This window comes from Scyliorhinus canicula, chromosome 14 (genome assembly GCF_902713615.1).
Source record: "Scyliorhinus canicula chromosome 14, sScyCan1.1, whole genome shotgun sequence".
NCBI classification, from domain to species: Eukaryota; Metazoa; Chordata; class Chondrichthyes; order Carcharhiniformes; family Scyliorhinidae; genus Scyliorhinus; species Scyliorhinus canicula.
Genome location: NC_052159.1, coordinates 49,738,176 through 49,756,191, shown reverse-complemented (window position 1 = coordinate 49,756,191; position 18,016 = coordinate 49,738,176). Strand labels below are relative to the sequence as shown.

The 18,016-nt window shown below is 42.7% G+C and overlaps 1 protein-coding gene across 7 annotated transcripts in view; it reads right to left on the bottom strand.

Moving 5' to 3' along the window:
* atp8a2 (ATPase phospholipid transporting 8A2) overlaps positions 1-18,016 on the bottom strand; it is a 792,435-nt gene that overhangs the window by 519,529 nt on the left and 254,890 nt on the right. For all 7 annotated transcript variants that reach the window (XM_038818743.1, XM_038818747.1, XM_038818746.1 and 4 more), the window contains 2 exons: positions 16,558-16,657; positions 12,071-12,169 (listed from right to left, as the gene is read on the bottom strand). In XM_038818743.1, the coding sequence (XP_038674671.1) occupies positions 12,071-12,169; positions 16,558-16,657 (199 nt within the window). The remainder of the gene's footprint in view (positions 1-12,070; positions 12,170-16,557; positions 16,658-18,016) is intronic.

Below are 18,016 nucleotides of genomic sequence, written 5' to 3'. Positions count from 1 at the left end.
CAGGGTCCCAGGTTCCATTCCCGGCTGGGTCACTGTCTGTGTGGAGTCTGCACGACCTCCCCGTGTGTGCGTGGGTTTCCTCCGGGTGCTCCGGTTTCCTCCCACAGTCCAAAGATGTGCGGGTTAGGTGGATTGGCCATGCTAAATTGCCCGTAGTGTAAGGTTAATGGGGGGATTGTTGGGATACGGGTTACGTGGGTTTAAATAGGGTGATCATTGTTCGGCACAACATCGAGGGCCGAAGGGCCTGTTCTGTGCTGTACTGTTCTAATGTATTCTAAAAAAAAAGCTTCTTTCTCAGCTCTTTCCTTGAGCAGAGTTGGATTGAGCACTGATCAATATCCTGGAAGCAAATGCTATTTGTCGCTCTTTGCCTGAAGGCATTACATTCAAGACAACTGTTCCAACCCCATAGGGTGATGCATCACAAGCAAGCTTCAGCTTCAGTTTTGGGTTATAATGGATCAATTACTCCAATCCCTGTAATAATCCAGGGGCTGGTTTAGCACAGTGAGCTAAACTGCTGGCTTGTTATGCAGAACAAAGCCGCAGCACGGGTTCAATTCCCGTACCGGCCTCCCCGAACAGGTGCCTGAATGTGGCGATGAGGGGCTTTTCACAGTAACTTCATTGAAGCCTACTTGTGACAATAAGCGATTATTATTATTATTTTGCTGACATTTTGGTAAGCATCCTCCCAATCTTTTGACTAGAGCCAAGCTGGCTTGTTACAAGACAATACAAAGTCACTTCACCATGAACTTGTTGCTAAGTGTGGTACAAACTTTCCATAGTAATTTCATAATCCTCAGAAACGGTCTTAACTGAGTCAATGTTCTGCAATCGTGGAACATCCAGGATCTCTGACATCTTCTGAGGTTCTTTATGAAGACCAAGGTGGTCGATGATTTGTCCAATATAGTAAATAGAGGATTTTTTAAATGTGCAATTCTCTTTCTTAACCCTAAGATTATGTAGTTGCAACCTTGCAAGAGTAGCTTCTCTGTTCTTTACATGCTCTACATTGTTTAAACTGTAATCAAAATGGCACCCAGGTAGCATTGCACACCCAATAGCCCACTCAAGATCTGATCAATAGATCATTGGAAGAGAGCCAGTGCTGATGTTATCCCAAACAGCAGCCTGGGCAGCACGGGGGCACAGAGGTTAGCACTGCTGCCTCACAGCACCAGGGACCCAGGTGCAATTCCGACCTTGGGTGACTGTCCATGTAGAGTTTACACATTCCCCCCGTGTCTGCTTGGGTTTCCTCTGAGTGCTCTGGTTTCCTCCCACAGTCTAAAGATGTGCAGGTTAGGTGGGCTATACATTCTAATTAGATACGGGCCCCAAAACTGCAAACAATACTCCAAATGGGGTCTGACCAGAGCCTTATACAGCCTCAGAAGTACATCCCTGGTCTTGTATTCTCGCCCTCTTCACACGAATGCTAACATTGCATATCCCTTCTTAACTGCGACAGAGCCTGCACATTAACCTTAACAGAATCATGAACAAGGACTCCCAAGTTCCTTTGTGCTCCTGATTTCCTAAGCAGTTCCTCATTTAGAAAATAGTCTATGCCTAAATTGCTCCTTCCAAAGTACATAACCTCACACTTTTTCATATTGTATTTCATTTGCCACTTCATTGCCCACTCTCCTAGCCTGTCCAAGTCCTTCTGCAGCCCCCTTGCTTCCTCAATACTACCTGTCCCTTTATAGATCTTTGTAACATCTGCAAACTTAGCAACAGTGCCTTCAGTACCTTCTTCCAGATCATTAATGTATATTGTAAAAGGTTGTGGTCCAGCACAGACCCCTGAGGCACACCACTAGTCGCCGGCTGCCATCCTGAAAAATACCCCTTTTTCCCAACTCTCTGCCTTCTGCCAGTCAGCCAATCATCTATCTATGCCAGGATCTTACCCTGAACACCATGAGCTCTTAACTTATTTAAAACATGCTCCTATGCGGCAGCTTGTCAAAGGCCTTCTGGAAATCGAATTTGAAGAACAGCACAACCTCAGTCCTGGAATCACAAAGCCTGTCATCCTACCCTCTGCTGTTTGCTAAGGAATGATAGAAATTGTGAAACAAGTATTGGGCTATGTCAGAGTAACAAAATAGGAGGAGGAGATCAAAAAAGCAGAGAATAATGCAGCTTAGCTATATATTCTTAACATCAATTCTGTGACATTACCGCCAATCATCAACATTATCAGCTGTTGTATCTTACAAAATGTGTTGAGAAATGAAAACTTCAAAGCAGTACTAAATTCAATGGAAATATGTTCTTCTCGTTTTGATTTTACTGCCAAATGTAATTGTAAAAATTGATTTTGATTCGAACAGAACTTATTGAATGAACTGTTTTTAAAAATCTACATTGTTGCTACCCGAGCACATTTAATGGCTGATTCTATCCGTTCACTGTTGTACAGTTGTCCATTAGGATTCAACAAATTGATTTCTAGTTTCTTGAGTGGATCTAATGGATTTTGGCTGGATTTGTACAAAAATGTCTGATCGATGGCTTATAATATAAAACCCCTTTTGTGAGTTTGTCCTGACATTGAATAGCTCTGGTCATCATTTGAAAGTTTTGAGAAAAAATTCACAGTTAGACAATAACGGCAGAGCATTTAATGGTTTGTGTCCCTTTCTACATTCCCACCTTCCAATACCAACAGCATTCATTCCCCTATCTCAAGAAACACAACGTGCAATCAGATACAGAAAGAAAATTAAAATAAACCTTTTTTGTGCCAAATAGAAAATCATTGTGCTTTTTTATAGTTCCCCACTAATTAGCTACAGTTAAAATGGAAGCTGCCCTCCCTCAGTAGAGATGAAAATGAATGGCAGGAAACAGGCTGTCTATCAGAACCAAGCACAATTGGTTGATTTGAAAATCAATCAGAATAAAAGAGCTTTGTCAGAAGAACAAATTGAATTGCAATAAGGGGGAGAAGATGAAGTATGAGTGCAAGCTAGCTAATAATATAAAAGAAGATAGGAAGAGATTTTTTCAATATATTTTTCAATATATAAAAGGTAAGAGAGAGGCAAAAATAGACATTGGACCACTGGAAAATGTGGCTGGAGAAGTAATAATAGGAAACAAAGAAATGGCAGACAAACTGAATAATTACTTTGCATCAGTCTTCACGGTGGAAGACACCAGTGGGATGCCAGAGCTCCAGGAGAACCAGGGGGCAGAGGTCAGTGCAGTGACCATTACTAAGGAGAAGGTTCTGGGGAAGTTGAAAGGTCTGAAGGTGGATAAGTCACCTGGACCGGATGGACTAACCCCAGGGTCCTAAAAGAGATAGCTGAGGGAATTGTGGAGGCATTAGTGATGATCTTCCAGGAATCACTGGAGGCAGGAAGGGTCCCAGAGGACTGGAAAGTGGCTAATGCAACATCACTGTTTAAAAAGGGAGGGAGGCAGAAGATGGGAAATTATAGGCCGGTTAGCCTGACTTCGGTCATTGGTAAGATTTTCGAGTCTGTTATTAAAGATGAGAACGCAAAGTACTTAGAAGTGCAGGGTAAAATAGGACTGAGACAGCATGGCTTTGTCAAAGGGAGGTCGTGTCTGACAAATCTGTTAGAGTTCTTTGAGAAGGTAACAAGGAAGTTAGAAAAAGGAGAACCAGTGGACGTGATTTATTTAGATTTCCAGAAGGCCTTTGACAAGGTGCCGCACAGGAGACTGTTAAATAAATTAAGAGCCCAAATTAAGATCCTGGCATGGATAGAAGATTGACTGACTGGCAGAAGGCAGAGAGTGAGGATAAACGGGTCTTTTTCAGGATGGCAGCCGGTGACTAGTGGTGTGCCTCAGGGGTCGGTGCTGGGACCCCAACTTTTCACAATATACATTGATGATCTGGAAGAAGGAACTGAAGGCACTGTTGCTAAGTTTGCAGATGATACAAAGATTTGCAGAGGGGCAGGTAGTATTGAAGAAGCTGGAAGGCTGCATAAGGACTTGGGCAGGCTAGGATAGTGGGCAAAGAAGTGTTGGTGGAATACAGTGCAGAATGGTGTGAGGTTATGCACTTTGGAAGGAGACATGGAGGCAGAGAGTATTTTCTAAATGGGGAGATGCTAGTAAATCAGAAGCACAAAGGGACTTGGGAGTCCTTGTTCACAATTCTCTTAGGTTGACATGCAGGTTTAGTCGGCAGTTAGGAAGGCAAATGCAATGTCAGCATTCATGTCAAGAGGGCTAGAATACAAGACCAGAGATGTACTTCCGAGGCTGTATATGGCTGTGGTCAGACCCCATTTGGAGTATTGTGAGCAGTTTTGGGCCCCGTATCTAAGGAAGGATGTGCTGGCCTTGGAAAGGGTCCAGAGGAGGTTCACAAGAATGATCCCTGGAATGAAGAGCTTGTCGGATGAGGAACGGTTGAGGTCTCTGGGTCTGTACTCGTTGGAGTTTGGATGACAGGGGATCTTATTGAAACTGACAAGAAACTGCGAGGTTGGATAGAGTGGATGTGGAGAGGATATTTCCACTTGTAGGAAAAACTAGAAGCAGAGGACATAATCTCAGACTAAAGGGACCACCCTCTAAAACAGAGATGAGGAGGAATTTCTTCAGCCAGAGGGCAGTGAACCTGTGGAACTCTGTGTCGCAGAAAGCTGTGGAGACCTAATCACGGAGTGCCTTTAAGACAGAGATAGATATGTTCTTGATTAATTAGGGGATCAGGGGTCATGGGAAGAAGGCAGGAGAATTGGGACGAGAAAAATATCAGCCATAATTGAATGGCGGAGCAGACTCGTTGGGCCATGTGACCTAATTCTGCTTCTATGTCTTATGGTTTTATCATCTCCTTCAGTACAATAGGGATTCTATGACTGCAATTCAATATGATCATGGCTGATCATGGGCTTCAACTCCTTTCCTGTCTACATCCCTTGATTCTCCAAGACCAATCCTGCCCATCTCGGCCTTAAATATATTAATTGACGGCACATCTATAACCCCAGGGGCAAAGAGTCATAACCCTTGAATGAAGATTTTTTTCCCTCACCACAATCCTAAATGATTGTCCTTTATCCTGAAACTGTGGTCCCTTGTTCTAGATTCCCAAACATGGGAAACAATGTCTCACTATCTATCTTTCCAAGCCCCTTCATCATCTTGAATCTTTCAAAAGGAATCACTTCTCCCTCTGCTAAACCCCAGAGAGTATAGACTCAATTTACTCGACCTCTAATCATCTGTCACTCTCTCAGCCAAGGGACCAAAATTGCACACAACATTGTCATTGCAATCTCAGCAAAGCCCTGGACTTCTGTAGCAAGACTTCTTTATTCTTCAACTCTAATACTCTCCTTGCAATGAAAATCAACATGCCATTTGCCTTCCTAATTAAATGCTGTGCTTACATGCTAACCTTTTGTGTTCCTTGTATGAGTCTACCCAAATCTCTCTAACATCAACGTTTACAAGTTTCATGCCTTTTAAATAATATTTTGCTTTTCCATTCTTATAACCAAAGTGAACAACGTCACAATTCCCCACTTTATAATCCATCTGCTACCTTGTTGCCCACTCACTTATCTGTCTTATATCTCTTTGCAGCCTGTTTATGTCCACCTTCTTGTGTGAATTCCGACCTAACTTTGCATCATCAGCAAACTTAGAAATATTACTATATTTTCATCTAAGTAAATGATATAGATTGTAAATAGCTGAGGCCCCAGCACTGATTTGCGGCACTCTACTAATCACAGCCTGCCAATTTGAAAATACCCACTGTATGCCTACTCTATTTCCTGTCTTTCACCAATCCTTTATCCATGCTAATATATCGCCTCCAACTCCACAAGCCCTTATCTAGCGTATTAACCTTTTGTGTGCCATGTTATTGAACGCTTCTTGGAAATCCAGGGAAATAAAGTACATGGTGAGTGACTTGAAAAGTGGAGTTCAGGTGAAGAACAACCATGATTGTATCGAATAGGTTTATTGGGTCATTGATCATCTCTTGTTCCTCATAAGGACTTTAGTACAGTGGCTGAGTTCATTGGGCCACTGATCTACTCCTATTCCTTATAACCGCAATGCTCAAAAGCCAGTCGTTAATGGTGGCAGACAATTAGACTGAAGAAGGATCTTCCACAAATATCCCCACCCTCAACATCAGTGCAAATGACAAGGCTGAAGCATTCAAAACTATAGTCAGCTAGAAGGGCCGAGTGGATGATCAATTTCAACCTCCCCCTGATGGTTGGCAGTCTTCAGCCAATTCAATTCACTCCATATGATATCAAGAAATGGCTGAAGGCATGAGATACTGAAATGGCTATGGGCCCTGACAAAATTCCACGAATCGCTCTACAGACTTGTAATACAGAACTACCTGCGGGGCGCAGGTAGCCAAGCCAACCAGTACAGCTATAACACTGGCTATTAACTATAGTGATCCTTACATGGGTATGTAGAAGGGGCTGATGGGTAATGGAAAGACCACCAGGGGGCAGCACTGGCATGTATAAAAGTGGGATGCAGACAGCCCTCCCCCTCTCTTTGGCTTATGTGACTGTGAGGAGAAGAGGAACAGAAATTTAGCTCAGGGATGCTAGTGTGGTCAGGCCTAGTTGCAGAGCATAGAAAAGTTGTAACCTTTTTACTAGTGCTGTTCTTTAAGTAAGAGCTCACGCAGTTATTTAAGTTGTGTTACTCAATAAACCTTCTATCAAACTTCTGGACAACTTTGAGCTTTCTTCCAGAGCGTCTACTGTAACTGAGTTGAGTAGCACAGATTACCATCTCTACATGTTACAAAACATGGTACAGGAGTGGCTTTAATTGAACAGCACTAGATAGATTATGTTAGAGACCAGAAAGGACCAAAGCAACCAGCAAAAGCAACGGGCTGGCCGCTCGACTGTGGAAGACTTCGCAGCATTTTGATTCCAAACAACCTACTGAAGCGATGGATCACACGCCACTTCCAGAGTTGCTGAAAACTGACGGTAATTTAAATAGTAACTGGAAAATGTATAAACAGCAGCTTCAGATATACATGGCAGCTACGGACCTAAATGCAGCCACCGACGAGAGAAAGATTGGAATATTACTCTCAACGGCAGGCCGGCAGGCGGTAGACATTTATAACTCGTTTCTGTATGTTCATACTGAAGATAAAACTAAATATCAAGTGATAATGGCAAAATTTGATGAGCACTGTATGTCACAGTCAAATGAAATCATGGAACGATTTAACCTGCGTAACAGATTCCAAAAAAATGGGGACACTATCTCCAATTTCGTCACAGATCTCCGCTTGCTAGCACAAGGCTGCAACTATGCTGATGTAGCAGACTACATCATCAGAGATCAATTAATCTATGGTCTTTCAGACGAAAATTTAAGGGAATCATTAATGCGGCAAAATGATTTAACATTAAATATCACAATAGCAAAATGTTTACAGCAAGAGCAGAAAAAACAGCAGTACCTGGAGTTTCTTGAAAAAAAGTGGAGAAAATCGTCCACGAGGTAGAAGATCTAAGAATGGTGGCCTCTCCTCACAGGCCTTCTCTTCCGGTGGCTGGTGCCCATAAGGGCATATCTGAGCATGCGCACAAGAAGCTGCGCCTGCGCAGTATGCAAAATACTGGCCCCAGCCTGAAGAGCGAGTTGCGCATGCGCGATCGCTGCCGGCGTGTGACGTCACGGAGGTCATGACGTGCTACCGCTGTGGCACCGCCCATTTAAAAGGGAAATGTTCTGCACAAGGAAAAAGGTGTCTAAAATGCTCCAAGGTGAATCATTTTACCTCCCAGTGTGTGTCCACAGCCAAATATTACTCTACAATGCAAAGGCATGGAAACTTCAAGGTTCGCACAGTAGATGCAATGGACACTCGGACACCCGAAGAAAATTATTCCGACCACGAAGAGTTCCAGTCCTGGGAGAACACTTACGGTGTTGGAATCATAAATGCCACAGAGGAACCGCATGAGCTGACCACATTGCCTCGATACGTGCATACTGTTGAATCCACAAGCTAATGGAGTGCCAAGGTGCAAGTGAAGAACTCCCCAATTACGTTCAAGCTTGACACGGGAGCATCCGCAAACTTGATGACAAGCAAAGATCTCACATTCATCCCAGGGACATATGAGATGATACCTGCTGCATGCAAGTTAACAGACTACAACAGCAACCAGATCACCTCGAGGGGATCATGCCACCTACAAGTAGTTCATAAGAAAGTCACAAAAGGACTACGTTTTGAGATCGTGGACGACAAAAGAACGTCACTGTTAGGTGCTCAGGTCTGCAAGGATTTGCGGCTGATACAAAGGATTTTCATGAACACGGTTGACTCATCACGACTGGCCGATGACATAGATCATAGAATTTACAGTGCAGAAGGAGGCCATTCGGCCCATCGAGTCTGCACCGGCTCCTGGAAAGAGCACCCTACCCAAGGTTAACGCCTCCACCCAGTCCTGGTCCACCCACGTCGATGCTATGACCAAGAAAGCACAACAGGGCCTATAATTGGGGCAGCATGGTAGCACAGTGGTTTGCACAATTGCTTCACAGCTCCAGCATCCCAGGTTCGATTCCCGGCTTGGGTCACTGTCTGTGCGGAATCTGCATGCTCTCCCCGTGTCTGCATAGGTTTCCTCCGGGTGCTCCGGTTTCCGCCCACAGTCCAAGGATGTGCACGTTAGCTAGCTTGGCCATGATAAATTGCCCTTAGTGTCCAAAAGGATTGGGTTGGGTTATGGGGATAGGGTGGGCTTAAGTGGGGTGCTCTTTTCATGGGTCGGTGCAGACTCGATGGGCCAAGAGGCCTCCTTCTAATAATAATAATTGTTTATTGTCACAAGTAGGCTTCAATACTGTGGAAAAACCCCTAGTCGTCACATTCCGGCACCTGTTCGGGGTGGCTGGTACGGGAATTGAACCGTGCTGCTGGCCTTGTTCTGCATTACAAGCCAGCTGTTTAGCCCACTGTGCTAAACCAGCCCCTGCACTATAAATTCGATGATTCTATGATTCTATGATTCTACTTCCTCAGGAAACTAAGGAAATTTGGCATGCCCACATTGACTCTTACCAGTTTTTACAGATGCACCAAAGAAAGCATCCTATTTGGCTACATCACAGCCTGGTATGGCAACTGCTTGGCCCAACACCGTAAGAAACTAGAGAATCGTGAACGCAGCCCAGTCCACCACGCGAAAGAGCCTCCCATCTATTGACTCTGTCTATTCCTCCCGCTGCCTTGAGAAAGCGGGCAGCATAATCAAAGACCCATCCCACTCAGGTTATCCTCTCTTCCAACCTCATCCAACAGGCAGGAGATCCAGAATTCTGAGAACACGCACCAACAGGTTCAAAAACAGCTTGTTACGAGACTCCTGAATGACCCTCTTATGGACTGAACTGATCGCTTTACACATCTTCTCCACTGAGCAGTACTACACTCCCGATGTGCTATATTTTTTCATGTATGGAACGATCTGTCTGGACTGTACGCAGAACAATACTTGTCACTGTATCTCGGAACACATGACAATAAATCAAATCCAATCCAAATTGCGACTCCCCTGATACTGAAACAGTCTATGCCCAATGCAGAAAGACCCGGACAATATGAAAACTTAGACTGATAACTGCCAAGTAACATTCACGCCACACAAGTGCCAGGCAATGACCACATCCAACAAGAGCAAATCTAACCATCTCTCTTTGACATTCAATCGCAATCCCTACTATCAACATCTGGGGTTGCCCTTGACCAGAAACTTGAACTGGAACAGCAGTATACATACTGTGGCGAAAAGTGCAGAACCGAGGCTGGGGATTCTGCGGCATGTAACTCAACTCCTGACTCCCCAATGTCTGCCCACCCTCTACAAGGCACAAGTCAGGAGTGTGATGTACTACTCTTCACATGCCTGGATGAGTGCAGCTCCGCAACACTCAAGAAGCTCAACACCATCCAGGACAAAGCAGCCCATTTGTTTGAAATCCCCAAACACCACCTTCAACATTCACTCATTCCACTACCAATGCACAGTGACAGTAGCGTGTACCATCAACAAGATGCACTGCAAAAACTCACCAGACTCATCGGACAGAACCTTCCATACCCGTGACTTCTACCACGTAGAAGGATCAGGACGGAAGATGTATGGAAATCTCTTTGCCTAAAAGTTCCTCCCCAAACCACACACCATCCTGATTTGGAACAGTAGCGCCCTGCCTTCACTGTTGCTGAGTCAAAGTCCTGGAACCCCCTTGCTAACAGCAGTGTGTCTACATTACATGCATTGCAGTGATTCAAGAAAGTAGCACCTTCTCAAGGGCAACTAGAGATGGGCAATAAATGCTGGTCTGGCCAGCAAAGCACAAATCCCATGAAAGATCACGGGTGCGATTCTCCGACCCCCCGCCGGACCAGAGAGGCCGCGCGAATCGCGCCAAGCCGCCCCAACACCATTCCCCCCACCGTGAAAAAATGGGCAGGTCTGGGTGGGGGTGGGGAGGGTGTTGGATATCTACCAGGAACTACAGGAGGTGGAGGAAACCCCGGTGGAGGAGCTCAAGGGCAAGTGGGAGGAGGAGGTAGGTGAGGAGTTGGAAGCGGGTCTGTGGGCAGAAGTCCTGGGCAGGGTTAATTCCTCCTCATCATATGCCAGGCTCAGTCTAATTCAATTTAAGGTGGTCCACCGTGCACACATGACGGCAGCGAGAATGAGCAAGTTTTTTGGGGTAGAAGACAGTTGTATGAGTTGCAAGGGCAGCCCTGCAAACCATGTCTACGTGTTTTGGACATGCCCGGAGCTTAGAGTGTTCTGGCAAGGGTTCGCGAGGGCAATGTCCAAGGTGCTTAACACATGGGTGGTGCCGAGTCCAGAGATAGCGATCTTTGGAGTGTCAGAAGATCCGGGAGTTCAGGGGGCGAAAGAAGCCAACGTCTTGGCCTTTCCGGGGAGGGCTTCCGTAGTGGCCTGGTCCCCGATCGGGGCCCACTGATCGGCGGGCCGGCCTCTCTGTCGGGAAACCTCCTTTCCTCCGCAACGGCTCCTGGATCCCTGCGCCATTTGGAGTCGGGGCCGGCGCTGGGAAGAAGGCCACTGCGCATGCGCTAGTTGCCGCCCACCCAACTCTGCATGCGCGGACCCCGCGGCGCCCGGTCGACGCCGGGACCAGCAGATGGAGCGGCATGGGCCACTGCAGCACCGTGCTGGCCCCCCCAGGACCCGAGATTTGGGTCTCGGAACTGGCGCCGGAGTAAAGTACTCCCGTTTTGTTGCTGGCACTCTGGCGCCGGACCAGAGAATCGTGGCCCACATTTTTGAAGATGTCTAATTTCCAATGTGAACACTATTTTAGAGGGAGTCAATTTGATGACGGGATGCTGCAGTCATGACGGAGATATGGTATATCTTAAAAATCATATTAGTGTTGAAGGAAAAGTTAACATTCGAGCAGGAGAGAAACTGGCAGAGATGTCACAAGTTTTACATAACTTTCAATTACAGTTGAATTTTTCTTTGATATCAAATTTTGAAATCATATACAGTATCTCAGTAAGGCACTTCATAGAACATCTCCCATCACTCTACTTGTTATTAACTCCTCACCTGTATCTTCTTGGTAAGCATTATTCTACTGAAAAATATATGTTACTGCTCTTATGTTTTTGAACATTATCCAGATAATTAAAGATTTCAAGACACAGGAATACCTTAGCATTTAGCTGTTTTTACCTATTTTCACTAGCTGAGCATTCAGAAAGACAAACCCCATGTTAAGGATTCTCCCATTGCATATTTTGAATATTACTTGTAAAAATATTAGCAGCACATATTAACTTGTTCAGATCCTACAGTCAAAAATATAAAGGTCCTCCACTGTTATAACCAAAAATCATATTTAAAATGGAAGATTATTATATCCATTAGGTTTTCAGACTATTAAAATTCCTAGACCCACTAAAATAGAATTATTGAGAAATGTGATACGTGACAGTTTATTCTTTTAATAACAGAAGCAAAATCTCAGTTATACTCACATAATCTTCAATGATTTCTTTGATGCCAGCAACTGTGAGGATGAAGATAAGTGGCATCAAAGTGGTATACCTTCCTGTGGGGGAGACATCCGGAATTTGCTAAAACAAACAATAAATTCTTAGTTTGAACAAGAATATTTTACTTACATTTCTTAATTTAAATCACATCAGCAACAATGAGATCAAAACCTACTGTAATAAAAGCACGAGTGCAAGAGTCTAATCACCTACAAACAACGTTCCCCTACAAACAACATCCTGGCTGTCACTTTGTCCACAACCGAGTGGGGCCAGTCACATAAATACTGTGGTTGAAGGAGCAGATCAGAGACAGTGTATTCTATGGCATGAGACACCCTTCTTGACTTCTGAAAGTCTCAAGTTAAAAACATGATGTAATACTTGCTACTTGTATTGCGCAACAACAGCACTTCCCAAACTATTCAACAATGCAGCCCCATTTTTAATTGAAAAATTTGTGTGCCACCCCAAATGCCAAAAAAAGCAATAACGCAGCATAGCAACATTCTGTACATGATTATCAAAGTTTGCATGTATAATATACAATACATCATGTAAATATAAAAATCTATGATGAAAATCCCAGGTCCTCAGTGCAGAGACGGAAAGCTTTTGGCCATGTGTCTGGTCAGGAAGAACCCTGATTTTGGTTTTAAACAAACAATTGACTTATTATACCGGATTGCAGTTCTACAGGTTGTGACCATCTCGGATAACTTACCCAACTGCTGGTTCATCTGAAAATTGTAATAGTCAGTATTAATAACTCGTCAATTTTAGGAGAACTAACCCAGCAGCACCTAATTCCTTCTTTGGAATACATTTTCAGGCAGGGTTGTGGTGTTCTGATCTAGATTTTCTCTTCTCATGTACAGGTTTCTTCCTAACACAGGCTTTGAGGTATTCTAACATCTTAACTCGAGAGCCTGACAGTGCATATCAGGACAGGGAGACAAAGGAATAAATTTAATTTGTATTATATAAATATTGCAGGAACAGAAAGATCAGTTTACATTTCTCATCAAGAAAGAGTTAGTAACATATCTTGAAATTGTTTGTAATGTGTTCCATAGAGGGGGCGGTGTCAGAGGTGATGCTGGGTTAGCTCCTCCCACAGTTGACAAGCTATTAATACTGACTATTAAAACTCACTCATGAACCAGCAATTGGGCAAGGTACCAGAGATTAGTGTGACTTGATTTCTCAACCACATTTTCTGTTTCTGTGACTCCAATTGAGGTTGTGACCAATAGTTTGAGAACTGTTGTTCAAGAAGCTCAACATCATCCACGGCAAAATAGTCCATTTGATTAGCACCTTAAAAATTCATTCCCTCCACCAAAAGCACACTACAGCTGCAATATATACCCCCTACAAGATGTACTGCAGCAACTTGCCGAGATTTATTAGACAACACGTTCTAAACCAAGAATGGAACACTGTCAATTTCAAGCTCCCCGCTCTACTCAAAGTCAGACATCATCCTCGTTTAGACAAATATCTCATGGTTTTGGGGGAACCATGTTACCATGAATTGAGGAATCAGTAGCAGACAGAATACAGAGTAGGAACAAACATTAATTTTGGATTGGAATGTTGTAATTAGTAGGCGAGACCACAACTATAGCTTGTCTCCTTATCCTAGGAAGGATGTACTTCCCTTAGAGGGGGGTCAAACAAAGTTCACTAGATTGATTTCTGGAATAATAGGTTAATCCTATGAAGAGAGATTAAGTAGAATTTGTTTATATTCTCTGCAGTTTAGATGGAGAGGTAATCTCAATGAAGATATATAATTCTGAGAGGGCTTTGCATCTTGGATGCCAAGAGGCTGCTCCTCCTAGCTGAGTTAGGTGGTTTGGCCGTGCTAAAATTGTCCTCCTGTGTCCTTTGTGTCTTATTGTTAAACCGTGCCCCCTAGTTCTACTCACTCGTACATGTGGGAATGTTCTCCTGGTATCTACCCTATCAAAGCCCCTCAAGATCTTACATCTTAAAATCAAATATTTTATTCTTCCAAACACCAGTAGGTAAAAACCCAACCTTTTCAACCTTTCTTAATAAGATGAGCCCTTCATTCCAGGAATGAGTCAAGTGAATCTTCTCTGAACTGATTCTAATGCAACTATATATTTTTTAAATTAAATAAGGAGATCAAAATTGTATACAGTATTCCAGATGTGACCTCACCAAGGCCCTATACAGCTGCAATAAAACCTCCCTACTTTAATATTCTACTCTCCTTACGAGAAATAGCAACATTCCATTTGCCTTCCGAATCACCTGCTATACACATGCATACTACTTTTTTGTGATTCATAAACCAACACACCCTAATCCCTCTTTACCACTGAGTTTTACAATTTCTCTCCATTTAAACAGAACCCTGCTTTTCTATTCTCCCTGCCAAAGTGGACAAGTTCACATATTTTCCACGTTATATGCCATCTGCCAATTTTTTGCCCACTCACTTAACCTGTTGCTTTGCAAACTTCCTACATCCTCCTGATAACTTACATTCTTACCTACCTTTGTGCCATCAGCAAACTCAGCTATCGTACATTTGGTCCCTTCATCCAAGTCATTGATGTCGATTGAAAATAGTTGAGGCCCCAGTACTGATCCTTTTGGTACTTCACTAATTACAGGTCGCCAACCGGAAAAGGACCAATTTATCCCTAGTCTATGTTTCCTGTCAGTTAACCAATCCTTTATCCATGCTAATATCCCAACACCATGTTCTCCTGTCTTGTGTAGTAACCTTTCATGTGACACCTTATCAAATGTTTTTTGAAATCCAAGTACACCACATCTACAGGTTCCCCTTTATCCATCTTGTTTATTACTTTCTCAAAAAACTTTAATATATTAGTTAAACTTATGAGAAAAGTTAAGACAATCATTAAGCCCCTTAGATGAAATTGTTAGATCAATCACTTCCAGCATGTCAGTGCTAGTTGAAATTGTTAAATCAATCACTTCCATCATGTCAGTGCTGAATGGCAGGAGTTCCTATGACTTCACATCCAACGGTTACTCAGGTATGAACCAAGGATTTGGCTGATTCCTGTAATTTCCAATTTATATATGGAGTCTGAAACAACTATCAGAAGTAAACATTGATCAGGAATGAACTACTGAGATAATAGTAAATATTCTCTTAGCTGTAAATGAAGTAATTGCATATACATGGGGGAAATTGGAGAAGAGGCTTAAGCATTTTCATTCCAGTTAGAAAAGAAAGCCTTCAAGATGCATACTAGAAATATTGGTCCTAAAATTGTATAATTATTTGCCAATTTATTGGGATAACTTGCAACAACATGTGAGACAGCATTCAGTTTTAGGGTACATCTCACCATCCATATGAATTTTCTCCACCAAAGGTGCTGACTTTAAGAACTTTCAATGAACAATGAAAGTGAGAAGAAGGTAGATTGTTAGCCATGCAAGAACTACCTATCCAGCTCAATTTTTAAAAATCATGTGAAAGAAATTAAGATTATGCAAGAAACTCCCAAGCAAGGCAAAAGCGAAGTAAATGAGAATTAGAACCTCATCTTACCAAACACCCTTTCCTCAGCAATCTTACTGGAGCGATGTGGCATAAATCATAATGCTTATTTTCAGTGCTGATTCAAGTATGTTTTGTTAAGATGACTGACAAGAGGAATTTCAACTGATCATTATTAAACTAGTCAGGAGACAGAAAAGAGCTGTAACAGACGTTGCAATGATCACTAATAAATTTCTGCTGAGTATACAGTAAAATAGGTTATTTCAGATCATACTCCAGTTTTTGCCTTCAAAGCAACAATCATTAATTTCAGTGTGGTTAAAAGCCACTTTACCTTAGCACATATCCAAACTAGGGCTGCTAAGAATGAAGTCACCCTCAGTTTCTTGTTCAGCAGTGGTAAGTGATGCACCAGTAGACATAAAGCTCTAGCTGGAAATCAACACTTTTCAATAAAAAGTACAAACCAAGAAGCAGACCCGATTGTTCAAAACTTTAAATTATTCAGCACTCTGCACAATTCCTCAAAAACAATGATAAATAGTAAAAGAGACGTGCCAACCCACACCAGAACTATTTAAGTATGCCTTTCCTTCAAAAATGTTTAAAGCTTCTATCATAAAACTCTTCGTAATGGAGTGACTTTAATGTACATGAGTAGAAGCGGAAAGGAAAATGTAACTGCCAATTGTCTGACTTCATATGAGGAATGGAGATAACAAACTGACTCATTAAATTACTGGAGATCCCACTTTGCTGCATCAGTTGATCTCAAGCAGTTGGTGTACCCCGCTCTAGATTTTGTCTCAAAATCCTTAGGTTGGTGAGGGTCAGTGAGAAGGATTTAACAATTTATATAAAATTCGGATACAATGAAGGGGAAAATATCAGGAGAAATAATCAGAAATTAGAGCAGCATTTTACCCAAACATGTCCAAGTTATACTTACTTGTAATAAGGCTATAAAAAGAAAGAAAGCATTTGCAGCTCTTCTGATCTGTTCATACAAGAACCGAGGCAGAAATGTTATCAGGCTGTATTTTGCAGTGCTGTTGATCATAAAGAGAAGGATATTGTCATTTCCGTCAGAAAAATAAAACCACAGAACAATTACAACTCTGCCAGTCCCTTACAAAAGAAAACTTCAGTCCACTAAGACCAAGGACTATTACTTCTACACATAGGGAAATTATTACCGGGAAGATATTACCCAAAAGTATAAGTCACCATCTGAAAAAGAAAAATACTCATCAACATTTTAGCTACTTTCATCAGAGTTGTTGAAAATTCTGAATAAAGGTCTCAGCTGAAACATCTCTTTTTTTAAACTCAACATACTTTAATTTAAATTAATTTCCCGTTTCAGCAAAGCAGGGGTAACAGGGAGACCACACACAAACCTCTCTATCAAGAAAATGGAACACTGAAGAGGAAGCTGCAAAGGATACTCTCTTCCACGTCTAACATAGTCAAAGCACTTAAGAGTTACATGAAATCAGGAAGCCAGAAGGGAGAGAGAAACAGACAGAAAGTGAGTGAATACAACCTGGACAGAGAAATATGGAAAAGGAACCAAAGAGAAAATGCTGGAAAATCTCAGCAGGTCTGGCAGCATCTGTAGGGAGAGAAAAGAACTAACCTTTCGAGTCCAAATCACCCTTTGTGAAAGCTGCATCCACTGGAATTTCAGCATCCACAGTAATTTAATTTTAATATGAATAAGGAGTTGCATGGACATCAAATAGATTACTTTTCAGTCATTCATGTTGGTGGGATCTTCTAGTCCTGCCGACGGTGCATTACCTCTGTAGGTTTCATGGTGGCGAGGGGTGCATTCAACAGGAAACCCTGTTAATAATGGCGGGACCAGATTATCAGGCACCAACCAATGGCGGTTCACGTCCCACAACCATGAAACACGTGGTGGGTTGCGCAGTAAATCTTACCCACTATTTCTGTGGTTCAACATTTTCTAGTCCTTTCACTTCTGACTGTTAGATGCCAAGTAGAATAAGCTATAAAGGTTATAAGGTCTCAAATTCAATTTCCAATCTGATTTGACTGTACCTAGGCAACAGCCAAGGAAGTATAATTAGCCTCATCACCTCGGAATAGGAAGGCTGTGGGTTATACCTCAAAATACTTTCATTGTGCATTTTAGTGCCTGGTACGTTTTGTTGTGTGGTCACACAATAAATGGAATAGCTGGTGAGTTGTTCTTCTTTTCAGGTTACTCTATGGCTGCGTATGAACGCTCAGCTTTCAAGGATCATTGGTTGTTGGTTTTAAATTCAATTCCATGGATTTGAGCAACAATGAATCAACAGTGCAAAAGGCAATGCTGCACTGTCCAAGGTACGGCCCTTCAGGTGAGACATTAAACTGAGCCTCCTTCTCAGATGGATGTA